This window comes from Salminus brasiliensis, chromosome 2 (genome assembly GCF_030463535.1).
Source record: "Salminus brasiliensis chromosome 2, fSalBra1.hap2, whole genome shotgun sequence".
NCBI classification, from domain to species: Eukaryota; Metazoa; Chordata; class Actinopteri; order Characiformes; family Bryconidae; genus Salminus; species Salminus brasiliensis.
In genome coordinates, this window is record NC_132879.1 from 5,650,594 (window position 1) to 5,665,951 (window position 15,358).

Consider the following 15,358-nt stretch of genomic DNA (forward strand, 5'->3'; position numbering starts at 1 on the left):
TAAAAGCATATTTACTCAGGTAAAAGAACAAGAAGGCATAAAAACAAAGTTTATGTGTAGCGGCAAACCTGTCTGAGGCATGGCCTGACGTCATCAAAAACACTGCTGCTTAGAACTGTGGAAAATATGAGTAATTTAGCAAAATATTAATGAGAATATTTCATTTACTTCATGAATTAATTCAAGAGAAAATGTGCTTTAAATGGACTCAATTCAAACGCGTTGAGTAATCAAATCTACAGTCTTTAAATTATTAAGTATTATTAAGTATTATATGCAAATGTATTACACAATGTCTGTCTTTACACCACTGTTAGAAACTCTCCATTGGTTTCAGGGGAAGAAACTAAAGCTGCTAAAACGGCCCAGCCAATCTGCTGCCCTGAATCCAACTGAAGATCTATGGAGGGACCTAAAGCTCAGAGTTCATAGAAGTATATACTAATATACTATACTAATATGTAACTATACTACCTCACTGGACTCAATATTTATTACACACTGCATAATTTGCACACTACCCCTAATTTTTTCTTATCCTCTGTCTGTACTGTGTTGTGTTGTCTGTCTGCACTTGCATTGTGTTGCACTTGTGTTCTGTATGCACTGTGTCTATGTTGCACCATGGTCCTGGAGGAACGTTGTTTCACTGTGTACTCTGTATGTAGTTGAAATGACAATAAAAACCCACTTGACTTGATATATACATATATATATATATATATATATATATGTGTGTGTGTGTGTGTGTGTGTGTGTGTGTGTGATTAAAAAGCAAAGTACAATAAATACATTTAACTTTACAGAATAATTAAAAAGAATACATTATTTATTTGTTATTAAGATATAGAAATGCTCTAAAATGACTTTTTACACTGACTTCCACTGAAAGTGAAAAAGGCTGGCCATCTCCTGTAAAGCTACTATTCTGCAGATACAAGGTTTTGTGTGACAGTAACATTATATAGTCCTCAATATGTATCTATACACAAAAAGACAAAAGGCATGAAATTGTGTGAGATCTGTGAACTATGTATGATGATAGATTCCTTTGGCGTCTGTTGGGCTGTCCTGCTGAAGCTGAGCTGGTAGCTCACGGCCAGCAGATGGTGACATATCCTGTGTTATCACCAACTCCTGGAACAGAGGAACAGACATGAGGTTTATAACCCATAACAATCAACACTAATAAAAGACACTCAGAGGTTATTTTCTCTACTGAACCACCTTCCTTTTCTAGTTCAACCAATCTACAAGCTGCCTGGTTATGCAATTTATCTTAAACAGATGGAGTTGCATCTGATGCAGACGTGGGCTTAAACAGGCTGATACACCAGCACCCGGCTGGTTACTATTCAGGTTGCATTGTGGGAAAGGCACTGCAAGAAATGCTGAAGAAGAACGTACATCAATTTAAGATTTATAGTCAGAAAACACAAATTAGCTGGAGCTAAGACACGGCCATTTCATTAAAAAGCACCTACTTTGTACCTCCGCCCTGCTGGTTTGCAGCTACATCTATGGCTTAGAGTTAAAACTACATGTTCAGTAAACAGGTTTCCCTTTATTTCCTTGTTTTTACAATTACATTTTTGGCATTTAGCTGACGCTGTTATCCAGAGCAGCTTACAGGGTCACTCATATTACAAAAGGGGGGCCAATGCAGTGTCAGGAGTCTTGCCCAAGTATACTAATTGGTGTAGCGCAGCACAGTCCCCTAGACTGGAAATCGGACACTGGTCTCCCACGTGGTGTTTTAGCTAACTGGCAGCTAGTGGTGTTATCAGTTGTGCCACAGCAACATATAATGCCTGTTTTGTCATTCACAATCATACACGAAATACAATATTAATAACTTTTTATGTAAAATTAATTATAGTGGCACTTTTGTAAGCTCAAAAGTATGTTTTTCTAACTTACTCAACATGAAACACAGTTCAAATCTCTATATAATATTAAAAACATCATATACTGTTATTATATTGTTTAAAAAATACCTATAATAAAATAAAATATGTTAAAATAATTCTTGCTTACTATATTTACATGTTCTACATGATTTTATTTAGTTGGAGATTGTCGTTATTTCAGTTTAAAATAGTCTGTGAAACCTCAGCAAGTACTAGCTACTTAGTCTGGACTGGATTTCTTGAGCTTGTTCAAAGCCTTGTATTCATATCAGGTTTATTGGCAAAAACACTAACAGACAGAATGAGTGATTTACCATCACATTATCATTAGGACATAACTCTCAAACTGAAAGCAGATCCTTCAGCCAGCCACAAGTTGGTGAACGATACCCAAGCCAACCAGCTTCAGACGTCCTTTTCCATTCACCGCTGCTGTGAACAATTGTGACCCTGTACGTTTTCTCTAGAACGGGGTATTTCACATCTAACCACCCTGACTGACATTTCCTTACATCTTAACCATTTTATTGTGGCGGAAATTAATTATGTAGTCCCTCGTTGATCTTAAGATTATAGATTATAGATTATATTACATTATAGATGCCTCTTAGATGCTCACCTGACATTCAACCAATATTCAACTAATAATCTTAACCTTATCATCGAACCCTCAACCCTAAATCCTTAACCTTAACCTTAACCCTTAAATCTATCCCTAAACCTAACCGTAACAGGGTATGGTTAAGGTTAGGGTTAGGATTTGGTGCAGGGTTACATTCAGTATGACACAAATTTACATTTAACTTAACGGCTGCATTTAATAGATATTCAGTTGAATGTCTGATGAGCATCTACGATGGACCATCCTAAAATGCACATCATTAATAGTCAAAACTAAATTAGAGATATCATGAATCTGATCATGACCTGGACTTTTAACTAGTCAGATGGTTATAGTGTTGATATCTAGAAGTACAATTTCTACTAGTATAGAGATCAGTTACTGGAGATTTACTAGTAAAAAGGTAATTACAGATTAGATAGAGTGACATTTGGTGTAAATCAATGAAAACACATGACTGGTTAAAATTACATTAGTTCTGGTAATGTGACTAATCAGAATGGCATTATCTGTAGATCTGATATTACTACTAGTAAATCTTTTATGTCTGATATCTGAAAATACTTGTACCAATCAAAATTACATGCAAATTACAGACAGAGTTTTTTGCTGTAAAATACATGTCTAATATCACTGCTGTGCTTTTAGGCTAAAACGGCTTGTAATAGTATGTGACTCACTGTTTAGTTAGCCTGATATACTGTACAATTATACACCAGTATTTAAAATGATACATGTTAACATATACATGTTCATTTAAGATGATTCTACTTGCTGGCCACTTTATTAGAAACACCTACCTTGTAGCGCCACATTACTGATGTGCTGGTTTGAGACTGTAGCCTGTAGTTTGTTGATGTACAGTTTGTGTTAGCCACCCTCTAGCCCTTCATTAGTGATCAGTTTCTGAGCAGCTCTTGGCTGGATATTTTTGGGTGATGGACTTTGAAATACTGCAAAACCACATAATTACAATTAAACATACATATGAATTAATATTACAGTACAGTATTGATTCGTGTAGTATATGCTAACTGCTATGGTCTCCTAGTCTTGTTGTGACCTTCTGTTTCACATGTTTCTGAATAAAACTGATATCAAACCTTTGCTGTGCTCAAATGCATGTTATTGAAATAACTGCATGAATCAATTTGATATAGACATTAACTGTTTATAAAATATATATAAATATAAAGCTTGTAAGCAGAACTACTTAAATATAACCACTTTTATTTTGCACCATTGATGTTCTGTGTTTTGTTTAATAATTTCTTTCTAATGAACCTTTTTTTCTACCCAATCAGGAAGGCCAATTACCCAATCCATGTTCACATAAACGTCCCCACTACCAATGGTGAAGACTAGCACATGTCTCCTCTGACACATGTGAATCCAGCCACCACCTCTTATCGAACTGCCCCTGATGCAGCATCGCTCCCCAGCTCCCATACAACAGCTAACAGACGCCTGTGCTGACCAACATCTCTCTAGGAGTGATGTGGGGAGGAAGTGCCACCAACCCACCCCTGATAGAGCAAGGCCAATTGTGCTCACTCTGACTCTGGCTGCTGATGGCAAGCAGCATGACCCGGTGTTTGAACCAGGAATGCTCGGCTCATAGTGGCAGCCCGGAGCCCTGTGTAGAATCTGTCTGGTGTTCAGTTTACTGACCAGGCCTCGTTAGTTAGCCCCTTACTTTTCCTCAGTTCTAGTCCGTGTCTAGTGAATGTCTTCTCTACTCTCTGAGCACTGTTCAGTTCACGAGAGGTCCCTCATTGGTGTGCTGTCGCTATGGTTATTGGTCTGTGATCCCATCTAACGCACACATGGACTAGCCTGTTAGTGGGCTCGCCTACACTCCTTCAGAGGGCCGCAGTTGCCAGTCCGGAGCGCCTTTAATCAGTGAAATCCGGAGCAGCAGCTGTAGGAAACATCATCGACAGTCAAATTCATCTGGGGTTGTTTTGGAGGTGAACAAAGGTGAGAGGTCGTTAAAAAATGTGTGAGAAATGACACGTGGGGTGTGAGGGCATGAGATTACAGCTAATTGTGTGAGTATCACGGCCAGTGTGTGAGAGTTTGCAGCCCTGTAACACATACACCCAATCTCATCATGTTCCAATATGACTACAGCTACAGCCTTTTTGTCAGTATTACACCAAGGGAAAGGAATTTTATTTAAACGAAGATTATTAAATAACATGTAAAATGGTATTTCCATGGGTTTGTTCAGTGTGTATCCTCTAAATACTATATGTCCAAATATTTGTGGATTTCTAATGAATGCATTCAGCTACTTTAAGTTGCTGATACTGATGTCCGAATGCACACACCCAGCCTGCTTGTCTAAACATGATGCCATGCCTAGTGCCAGGCGTGGGCTAGAGGGGTATAAAGCCCCCAGCATTGAGCTGTGGAGCAGTGGAGGTACTGTGTACTCTGGAATGATGGATGGTGGAGCTCCATCCAATACTTTTTGGGATAAGTTGGGGAGTTGGGGATGACGAGGTGGGGTGGTTATAATCCAACATCCTGACCTCACTAAAGCTCTTGTTGCTGAACGCAATCAAATCCTCACAGCAATGCTGCTCCAAAATCTAGTAGAAAGCCTTATGTCCTGGACAGTAGAGACAGTTAGTCCAACAAAAGCAGGATCGACTCTTTTTGAATATCCTTGATTTTGCAAGAAACAATGAACGAGCAGGTGTCCCAATACTTTTGTCCACAGTGTATGCCCTCCAGCATCAAAAGGAGCTAATTATCTCTTCTGACGCCCAAGTTTACTGATGTTCATTTTGATGTGCAAAGCATGGAGCCTGCTGCAATTGCCAGTATTACAGAGTTGGATAAGATTCAGGATTCGTTGTTGTTGATGATGATGATTAGATGTTTGTGGCATTTCAGATTGAATTGCAGCTTGATTCAATCTCCTAAGTTGCAGTTAATGAGGTTGTTTTTATGATGGAAATCAGCTGAGATATCTGTGTCCTTTTTTATTTACCATTTACGCTTAGATTTTTGTTTTTTTTTAGCTTTAATGGAGCTGCTGGGTCCATTCTCTGGGTTTGTTCCCCTTGTGGATCAATATCTGGGATGTCTGTGTGGTTTACGTTAAGTGTTTCCTATTCAGAGAGGCTTCATAATGGGCGGTGATTGGCTCCAGCATAGCACCAGGGTCTGTTGGAGACCAGAGGGTTCCTCTAAAGTGGGATCAATAATAATAATACCTCAGCTCTGTAGAGTTGCTCTACTTATTCTCTTTAACACACTTGATTTAACTCGATAATTAAGTTAAATATGGCTTGAACTGGAGAAGGGAAACTCAAAAATGTGGACCTCCGCAGTGCTGTCAAATTCTGCAAGTTTGAGAAGCTCGATTTAACGGACTGTGCACCAACCTATATTGTAAAAATGCATCTTTTTGGGCTAGTCTGGGCTATTTCAGCGTTTGTCACCTCAGACTGGGAGGCTTTATACCTCTCTACTCAATGCTCAGCATTGGACCTCATGACCTGATTGTATTCAGCCACTTGAGTAGTGAAGGTGGGTATTGTTGGATGTTGGATGGTTAATTCTGGATCACAAATGCCACTCCAACTCATCCCAAAGGTAGTGGATTATGTTCTCCAGAGCTCCTCCAGGAAACCATCTCTAACCAAGTCCAAATCTAGCACACCATGTTCAGATAATCCAGACCTTCAGAAGGAGGAGGGGTGGATTAGGGTTGGATCCAAAGCCTGAGAGAAGGTGTCTCTCCTGACGTGTGGTTGGATAGAGCTGGATAGAGCTCCATCACTCAGGAGAGCACAGTTCCTAGCTGATGCTCAGCTTTGGACCTCATGACCTGATTGTATTCAGCCACTTGAGTAGTGAGGGTGGGTATTGTTGGATGTTGGATGGTTAGTTCTAATGCCACTCCAACTCAACCCAAAAGGTACTGGATCAGTGGTCTCCAACCCTTTTCCTGAGAACATCAACCCAAATCTGACACAATCAAGGACTTCCAAAGGCAGTGGAGCACTGGATGGAGCTCCAGTCTCACTGCTCCACAGCTCAGTGCTGGGGATCTTCATATCCCCCTTGGGTCTGGTGGTCTTGGGGTCACGTTCTGCTGCTCCAGAGCGGCCCACTCTATTGTCAGTGCTGTGTGTGAGAACTGGGTTCACCTTAAGCTGCCGATTCACTTACTACAAGGGGTGTCTGAATACTTTTGGACACTGTGTTTAAATAAATGACAGCAATTAAAACGTGCTGTAATGCTGCAACAACAAAAGCTGGGGGGCAGCAGAATTTCACGTTTGCTCATGAACACATCCCACCGAGTGTGCGTGCATGCGTGCATGCGTGTGTGTGTGTGTGTGTGTGTGTGTAAGTGGAGCCTTCCACGTCACACATCTCACACATACACACACACACATAACATAAACACGTACGCACGCTGGTGATGACGACAGCAGTGACCGCCTCTCTCGCGCGTGTACCTTTTTTTGCTGGAGCCCCTCTTCCTCAGCAGCACTTGGAGCGCAACTGGGGATGGAGAGGAGGTGGATGAAGATGATGATGGTGCTGATGAGGGTGGTTCTGATGATGATGATGATGATGGTGGTGGGGCTGACGTTGCTGGACGCCAGATCGGAGTAGAGTAGTTGAACTGGAGAAGAAGGAGGAGAAGAAAAACCCAAAACCCAAAACTAAAAAAAAAGCTCCAAACTTTTGATTTCTGCTGTTTTTTTTAACAGTTTTTGTCCTGTTTCCGTTTTTCCTTCACTTATGTCTCGAAAACTCCCCCATCATGACTACAGCCTCCGCAGCATGAGCAACCTGCTGGGCGAGAGGCGGAAGAAGGCGAGCGACGACGGCGAGAGGAGTCTCATCACCGGCGGTGGGGCGGGGGCTTCCAGCCTCGGCAGCCCGGGCACGCTGAGCTCCTCCTCGGCTTCCCTCAGCTCGTCCGCCGCTGCCGCCGCCGCCGCTGGTGGAACTCCTGGAGCTTCAGGAGACCCAGAGCGGGCAGCGCGGAAGCAGCTGCAGCGGGACGACACGCCGGCCTTCGTGTACGTCCTGGCCGCCTTCTCCGCGCTGGGGGGCTTCCTGCTGGGCTACGACACGGGCGTGCTCTCGGGGGCGGTGCTGCTGCTCAAGCGCGAGAGCAACGTGACCGCGCTGTGGCAGGAGCTGCTGGTGTCCGGAGCCGTGGCCGCGGCGGCGCTGTCTGCCCTGGCCGGCGGCTCTCTGAACGGGCTGCTCGGCCGCAGGGTGTGCGTGCTGCTCGCCAGCTGCGTCTTCGCCGTCGGCGGCGTGGTGCTCAGCGTGGCGCCCGGCAAGGAGGTGCTGCTCGTGGGGAGGCTGCTGGTGGGACTCGGGCTCGGTAAGAAAACAGTGGAGATGAAGCTGGATGTTCAGGTTTAGGTTTTTCCAGCAGCTCAACTTAACTGACTGTTGAGACCTGTGGTGGGCTACCAGTAAAGCCAGTAAAGTGTGTGTGTGTGTGTGTGTGTGTGTGGGGGGGGGGGGGTCAGCCATGGGGTCAGCCATGGGGTCATTCTCACTAAACCTAAAAGCAAGTCCAGGCAACGCGTGTACTCACCAAAGTCAAGTCAAGTCAAGTCAAGTCAAGTGGGTTTATTGTCATTTCAACTACATACAGAGTACACAGTGAAACGAAACAACGTTCCTCCAGGACCATGGTGCAACATAGACACAGTGCATACAGAACACAAGTGCAACACAAACAAACAAGTGCGGACAGACAACACAGTACAGTACAGACAGAGGATGATAAATAATGACTGTAGTGTGCAAGTTGTGCAATGTGCGATAAATAGAGTCCAGTGAGGTAGTAAAGTAAAGTTATTAGTGCAAATGCTTGTGCAAAAAATGCTTCCCATGTTATCTGGGGTAAATGGTTGGAGAGAGAGAGAGAGAGGGAGAGAGAGAGAGAGGGAGAGAGAGGGAGAGTGTACATGTACCAGAAAGATATCAGTTCAGAAGTTGAGTTGAGTTGAGAAGTCTGATGGCTTGGGGGAAGAAGCTATTGCAGAGTCTGGTCGTGTTGGACCGGATGCTGCGGTACCTTCTTCCTGATGGCAGGAGGGAGAACAGTCTGTGTGAAGGGTGGGTGGAGTCATCCACAATGCTGGTTGCTTTGCGGATGCAGCGCGCAGTGTAAATGTCCATGACGGAGGGGAGAGAGACTCCGATGATCCTCTCAGCTGTCCTCACAATGCGTTGGAGGGACTTGCGGTCAGAGGCTGTGCAGGTCCCAAACCAGGCAGTGATGCAGCTGCTTAGGATGCTCTCTATGGTTCCCCTATAGAAGAGGGTGAGGATGGGTGGAGGGAGATGGGCCTTTCTCAGCTTAGTTAGTAGTCCAACGGGAACTTATTATTTAATACCTGTTCTGGCTGGAAAGTGCTCACCTATTGGTTATTCACAACGTCCACATCAACATTTGCACGATCCAAAGCCTGAAGACCTGTGATACTATTAAACACTGTTGAGTGTTTCACTGTTCAGATGGTTCAGGCACATCAGCATGTTATTTTAAACCATTACCCTGTAAAAGTACCACATCTCATTAGGGAAGATGCAGGATGCATAAATACACACAGGAATTTCTCACTCCGCATCTTCTCAGCTAGATTGTAGAACTAAGCTTGGTTCCAGGTTTCTTCTGGACACCCCCAGTAGTGTTTTACTGAGATTCCCCAGATAAGGAGCTCATTCTCATTTTCACAGAGGCCTAAACATTTGTACAGCACTCTAAGACAGATGTTTTTTTACATTGTATCAAAATTTCTTGATGGCTGGGAGAGGTTTTTGGCTTGTATTTAGAGGAATGGTTTGGGTGACTTTTGCCTCCTAGGGCACTCGTACTCTCATTGCTATCTCACATCCCACCAACAGTCTATTTTCACGCCTTTCACCTGCGTCGTTTAAACAGCAGCGCTGCTTGTGAATATATCTACGCTGATGGGCCTGGTGGTCTCGAAATGAGGGGTGTTCAGGTCAGTTTCTGGGGTGTTGATATCTTGGCAACGGAAAACGCAGGAGCTCCACTGACTGAAAACAGACTAGACAGACGTTCGTCAACAGTCAGGCATTCCTTGCTATCTTGGCAGTGAATTGTCAACACAGGCGCGTGCAGCCCAACGTTCGTACACCCCCCAACGCTTTACACCACTGAAATAGCAGTCCACCAAAGTCAGACCGCACCTGGCTCTTAAAGGAAACGGCGAGCGACACGCTGATTGGTTAATTTCACGTTACGCCCCAAAAAAACACACCCATGGTTCATTAAGAGACATAGTACATGACTTTTGCAAGGTTTGAGCCGTGCAAGGTGAATTTTCCCCTGTCGCTACGTTAGCAAAGACACACCGGCAGGCCCTAAATCAAGCTGAGCGCTGCACGATTGACCCATAGTGGCCCATTGTGTTTTTAATGCTAAAAGAAAATCCTTATATAAACGTCTGACTCTCCATCACACCTACAGACAATCTTTCATTACTCGCAGATGATTTTGCAAAGGCTGAGAATCTTGCAGAGTAGAGAATTTGCAAGACTGCAACTAGATTCATTTTGAGAATACTTCCCATCATGCCCCTGGTGGACATTTACAAGGAGAGAAACCGTTAAACAGTGGAGCAGAAACAGAAACTCCAGCAAGACTCATCGCCTGAGAAGTTGTTTGGTGTAAGACTGACATTAGCTGTATTAGCCTTCCAGCTCCAGCAATTAATTAAAATGAAAAAAGCAAAATGTGGACACCAAATACATTTGTTTTGGTCCTGGTAGTGTTCTGTGTCACAAGTAAAGATGTAGAAATAATGGCGTTGAGTGGTTGAATAATTTTTACTACTTATTACTATGTTCGGGGCAGGGGTGGCTCAGCAGTTAGAACACTGGGCTATCGATGGCAGGGTGCCACTGTTGGGCCCTTACATTTACATTTACATTTGCATTTACATTCACAGCATTTAGCAGACGCTCTGATCCAGAGCGACTTACAAAAGTGCTTTGCTAATTACTCAAGAAAAACCTCAGCTAGTTAGAATAGACTAATAGTTCAAAGATACCTCTAAGCTTTAGACTCTACTAAACACAAGTCAGTAAGGTGACCATAGTACTCTGCTATTCGCCCAAGTACTCTCTGAAGAGGAGGGTCTTCAGTCTGGGTTTGAAGACAGCGAGCCTTGGACTCTTGTTCGGACATCCAGGTGAAGTTCGTTCCACCTCTTCGGTGCAGGACAGAAAAAAGTCTGGACGCTTCAGAACCCTGACTCTGGCCTACAAAGCCTAGAATGGTCCAGCCCCTCCGTACTTGATGGCAGTGGTCAAAAGCTGATCTGTAGCAAGAGCCCTGCCAGCTTCAAGTACGGCTCGGCTCGACCCGCCATCCTTTTCTGTCCTGCACGGAAGTGGTGGAACGAACTTCCCCTGGGTGTCCGAATGGCCGAGTCGCTCACAGACTGAAAACCCTCCTCTTCCAAGCAAAGTGTAGTGTTGAGTATGGTGGTCTCCACATTGGCTTTTGTATTTAGTAGTATCTAAGCTTAGAGGGATCTTCTGGATTCTAGCCTCTACAAACCAGCTGAGGATATTTTCTGAGTAAACAGTGAAGCACTTTTGTAAGTAAGTGCCTTAGATGGAAATTAGCCTGAACACAAAGCCTAAAATCTGTTACAGATAGAGCCGTCTTTACCAAAGTGGATGACTAACTAGCATCTCCAGTTAGCAAAGCTGTAAGTTGCGTTTATTAAACCAATCTGAAGTGCAGACAAGCACGGCCAACTCTGAACCAATTATCAATCAAATTATCACACCAAGAATGTACATTTGAAAACAGTGGAGTATCACTGGTGTGCAGCAGAGGTGCTAATTTAACACTTGTTATTTTGCAGTGATACAGCTAACATCCTTTGAGAAATCCACTTGAATCAATACGTGGTCAAATCACCACGTCTCTGACCTTAACTGTGTAAGCAGCAAACATAACAATGTCCGGTCAATCCCAGGGCTCCTCATTCCAAGCTGTTATGTATTAATAAAGCCAGTCCTAAAAAGAGACAGACAGCAGGGCACACTCTAGTCCAGGGAGGTCACTGGAATAAACAGCTCCTTGGAAAATACGTGATTAAAGTGCGTTTATTAGTTACACATGAATAAAAATCTGTGAAATTGCTGACAGTATTACTGAACTGGGTCTACTAATGAACTAATTAGGGCTCATTCATGTTTTACGGCTTTGTAAACAGTAAGATATGAGGAGAGGAGTAGCAGGGATTAGCATGAATGTGACTTATTAAAGACAGAATAAAGACATGATAATGCTAAAAACAAAACAATATACGTTTATGGCAGTCAGAACTTTGGAAAAGAGGTCGGTACACCATGAGGGATTACACATTACACTAGGATTGATATGCTCAAGAGACATGGGCATATATGATATGATAAAAGTAGCAGTATTTATGTGTAACACCAAAATACAGCATGCTTTAATTTTAAATAGTAAATATCTAACTGTCTAAGTACTATAAGCTCCACGGTCAAAAAAATAGTCACCTTGCGTGTTTAAGGTAGTAGTAACTTCATGCACCTGCAGATGGCGCTGCACAAGGACGATCAGGCTATAAACACCTGCAGGGTGTGTGACAGGATTCACAAATTGATAAGAGGTGGTACAGTGCAGTGAGGGTCTCGCTGGATGTGTGGAAAATGGGTCGTAAAGCAGATACAGTTAATGATTGGATAAAGGGAGTGATTGTATTTGGGCGTGTCAAAGACCACAGAGTGAGGGAAGTAGCTGAATCTGCAGGTGTATGGAAGCATACGGTCACACGGGTCTACCAGCAGTGGCAGAAATTCCAGTCAACAGGATATTCGGGTATTTATATCCCCATCATCCTTGTGCAGCGCCATCAGCCTCATTTTCTAGAGTTTTGAATATGAGTGTGTACAATATATTGGCCTGCCCTACTACCTACTGCTACCAGTGCTACTATAAATAAGGGTTTTCTTCTCTTTCTATTATTATTATTATTATTTGGCTCCGTTCCCACATCATGCGCAGGCACATTAAAATTATGACGCCCCCTCCATCAAAGTTTGAAAAGGCAGCCGCTGGTCAAAATTGGCAGCTTTTTTTTGGGCTGTTTTAAAAATGCACAGTGGAGGCCGAAAACTCCGACTGCAGACAGGAGAAAATGAAAACGAACAGGATCATGAGTGCATATCAATCCTTGTTTCAGTAGCTGGAAACCTGATGACGACCTCAATGTAAGAAAGAAGGCGAGAGAGAGAGGTGTGAACTCAAGGTGAAGTAAACACGAGCAAGCTAATGCTGCAAACAAGACAAATAAGACAAATGAGAATTACCTTAGACGTAAGATCTAAGAACTGTGTAGCCGAGAGGAGCAATTAGTGAATGAATGAATGCATGAATGAATGGTGGGGGTGGTGGGTGGACTAAATGGTCCGCTCTAAACAGGGCGTTTTAGACAGGGTAAGTGTAAGCATGCTGTGGAGCTTGATCCTTGTGGCATTTTAACCAAAGCATGTCGCAGATATTTCATTAAAACCCCAGAAAATTGTGTTAACTTGTGGAAAAGAGCTATTATATGGCATTTTTAAGTATTAATTTGAATATTCAGCTCGTTTGAAATACAGAAGACCCTTCAGTGCCTGGGAATGTTGTCGGCCGGCTCTACTTAAATTAGGTTTGTTGTGTTTTTATTTTTATGTCATATAAGATAAGATAATCCTTTATTAGTCCCACAGTGGGGAAACTTTCAGTGTCACAGCAGAAAGGGATAGCAAGACACTCAGTTACAAAAAAAAAGTAGATAAATAATTTACACTATATACACAATATAAATAAGAATTAAAAAAGCAATAGCGATATTATTTACAGGTTATTGCAAATGACTCTTAATTGCATATGTGGGGGGATGGGGGGGGTATTGCACATAGTATTTTTACATTGAGGGACCTCTGTTTGCTGAACATGTGTGTGTGTGTAGTTTAAGTGTGTGTTTATGTGGTCCGCTGGGAGCAGTGCTGGATGTGGAGTCTGATGGCAGCAGGAAGGAAGGACCTGCGATACCGATGTCAAACTCTGAACAGTGATATTACAGCTATAAACAGATGTTATGTTAGCAGAATATTGTACAAATATAGCATTTAATATATATATATATATATATATATATATATATATATATAGTTATAGTATATATATATTAAAGTTTTATATATATATATATATATATATATATATATATATATAAAGCGAATCTATATAAAGCCCACTTTAATTGAAATGTAATTGCTTCATGCAGCACCACACATTTTCCTTAGACACAGGAGTACATTCCATCATTATCAGTGTCACAACCAGTGTTTCATCAATAAAAAAAATCATTAGATTGATTTCTGTGACTTCCTTACAGTTCACGTGAGACAGGTCAGCTGTGCAGAGCGTTTTCTGGCCAAGTCCAAACAAGGAATGGGTTCATGCACTGCCGAATTGTAATAGCCTGTAGTAACCCATGTTCGATTCACGGTAAGGACGTATTGCCCCCTTTATCGATTAAATGGCATCAAAGGCCGTTTGCAGGGTGAATCAATCTTTCCTATTGCAAGCCTTCTGCTGGATTACTTTAAACCGCTCGTAATGTCCGTAACCATCTCAGTGATAGAGCTCAGTGTAGTGTTATGGATGGTGTAGATGGCCTCTGGATATCATAAAGGTTTATTGCCCTCAGCAGACAAATTGCCTTTGGTCTTATCTAACCTGCTGAACATCGCCAGGCGTTTGGGAGTCACTGTAACGTTCGCGTAGCTCCAGATTAAGGTTCTGTGACGTTGGGTTGTTTTATCGCTTTGGTTAATTAGGCCCGAGTCGGTCACTAATTGCGCATGGCGTCATGGGCTTTGATGATATTTCATGCTGCGCCTTTTCAGTTGGAATCCAGGCCTATTTTTAACTCCTGTAATCAGGCTCAGATCATATCAAGACACATCATCATTGGACGCCAAGATCAACAGACTGTCAAATAGTAGTGATATGCTCATTCAGGTGTGACATCTCACGAACAGCCTGCCTTAAAACAATCATGGCTTTCAGAATGAGTTTTAGATCCCAGGAGGGTGAGAGGGTGTGAAGGGAAGATTGAGCTGCTGCCGGTTTTCTAGCATTAAATGTGTTTATCTAGCTTTTTCTATCTCTGAATACTAAATGTTGGCCGGTGGAGTTTCTTTTGGCTTACAGTTTCATAATCCTCCACTATAAAAGCATAAAGTGGGAGTTTTTCTGTTTCTGTGGTTTGTCCTGTCATTTAATATCAAATTTTGAGTCTATAAACAGTCCTTATTTATAAAAACTAAGCACAATTTTGTGATGTCACAAAAACCAAAGCATTTCCATACATCTGCCTGTTTAGCATCAGTGTAGCCCTGCCCATTCAGGTGATTTTGTGATGAGCATTTACATACAATATTTCTCCAAAAGTTTGTGGACACCCCTTCTAATACATGCACCCAGCTTCTCTAAATTGCACTCGCTGCTGACACAGATGTGCAAACGTGTACACACACAGCTTGCCTAGTACCTGTAGAGAAGTACTGCCAATAGAATAGGACTCTCTGGAGCAGATAAACATGAACCTATGGGCACCATGCTGCTGCCTAATGCCAGACATTGGGTAGAGGGGTATAAAGCCCCCCTGCAAAAATCTGTGGAGCAGTGGAAGAAATGTGTTCTCTGCAATGATGGATGGTGGAGCTCCATTTAATACTTTTGGGATGAGTTGGGGAGTCGGGG

At 42.7% G+C, this 15,358-nt stretch overlaps 1 protein-coding gene and 1 long non-coding RNA gene across 3 annotated transcripts in view; one reads left to right on the forward strand and one right to left on the reverse strand.

The window, feature by feature from the left end:
• Positions 1-811: 811 nt before the first annotated feature.
• LOC140550297 (uncharacterized) lies at positions 812-7,911 on the reverse strand. 2 transcript variants are annotated; one of them, XR_011979068.1, is made up of 3 exons: positions 7,014-7,911; positions 3,333-4,453; positions 812-1,137 (listed from the first exon to the last, which is right to left on the reverse strand). It is a non-coding gene; the product is annotated as an uncharacterized lncRNA (long non-coding RNA). The 2 variants fall into 2 exon arrangements; XR_011979069.1 differs by having other exon boundaries at positions 3,333-3,485; positions 7,014-7,902.
• Positions 6,918-15,358, forward strand: part of LOC140550296 (proton myo-inositol cotransporter) — a 99,126-nt gene continuing 90,685 nt past the window's right edge. Inside the window, exon 1 of the mRNA XM_072674211.1 lies at positions 6,918-7,900. Coding sequence (XP_072530312.1) covers positions 7,303-7,900 — 598 coding nt within the window. The 5' untranslated portion in view covers positions 6,918-7,302. The remainder of the gene's footprint in view (positions 7,901-15,358) is intronic.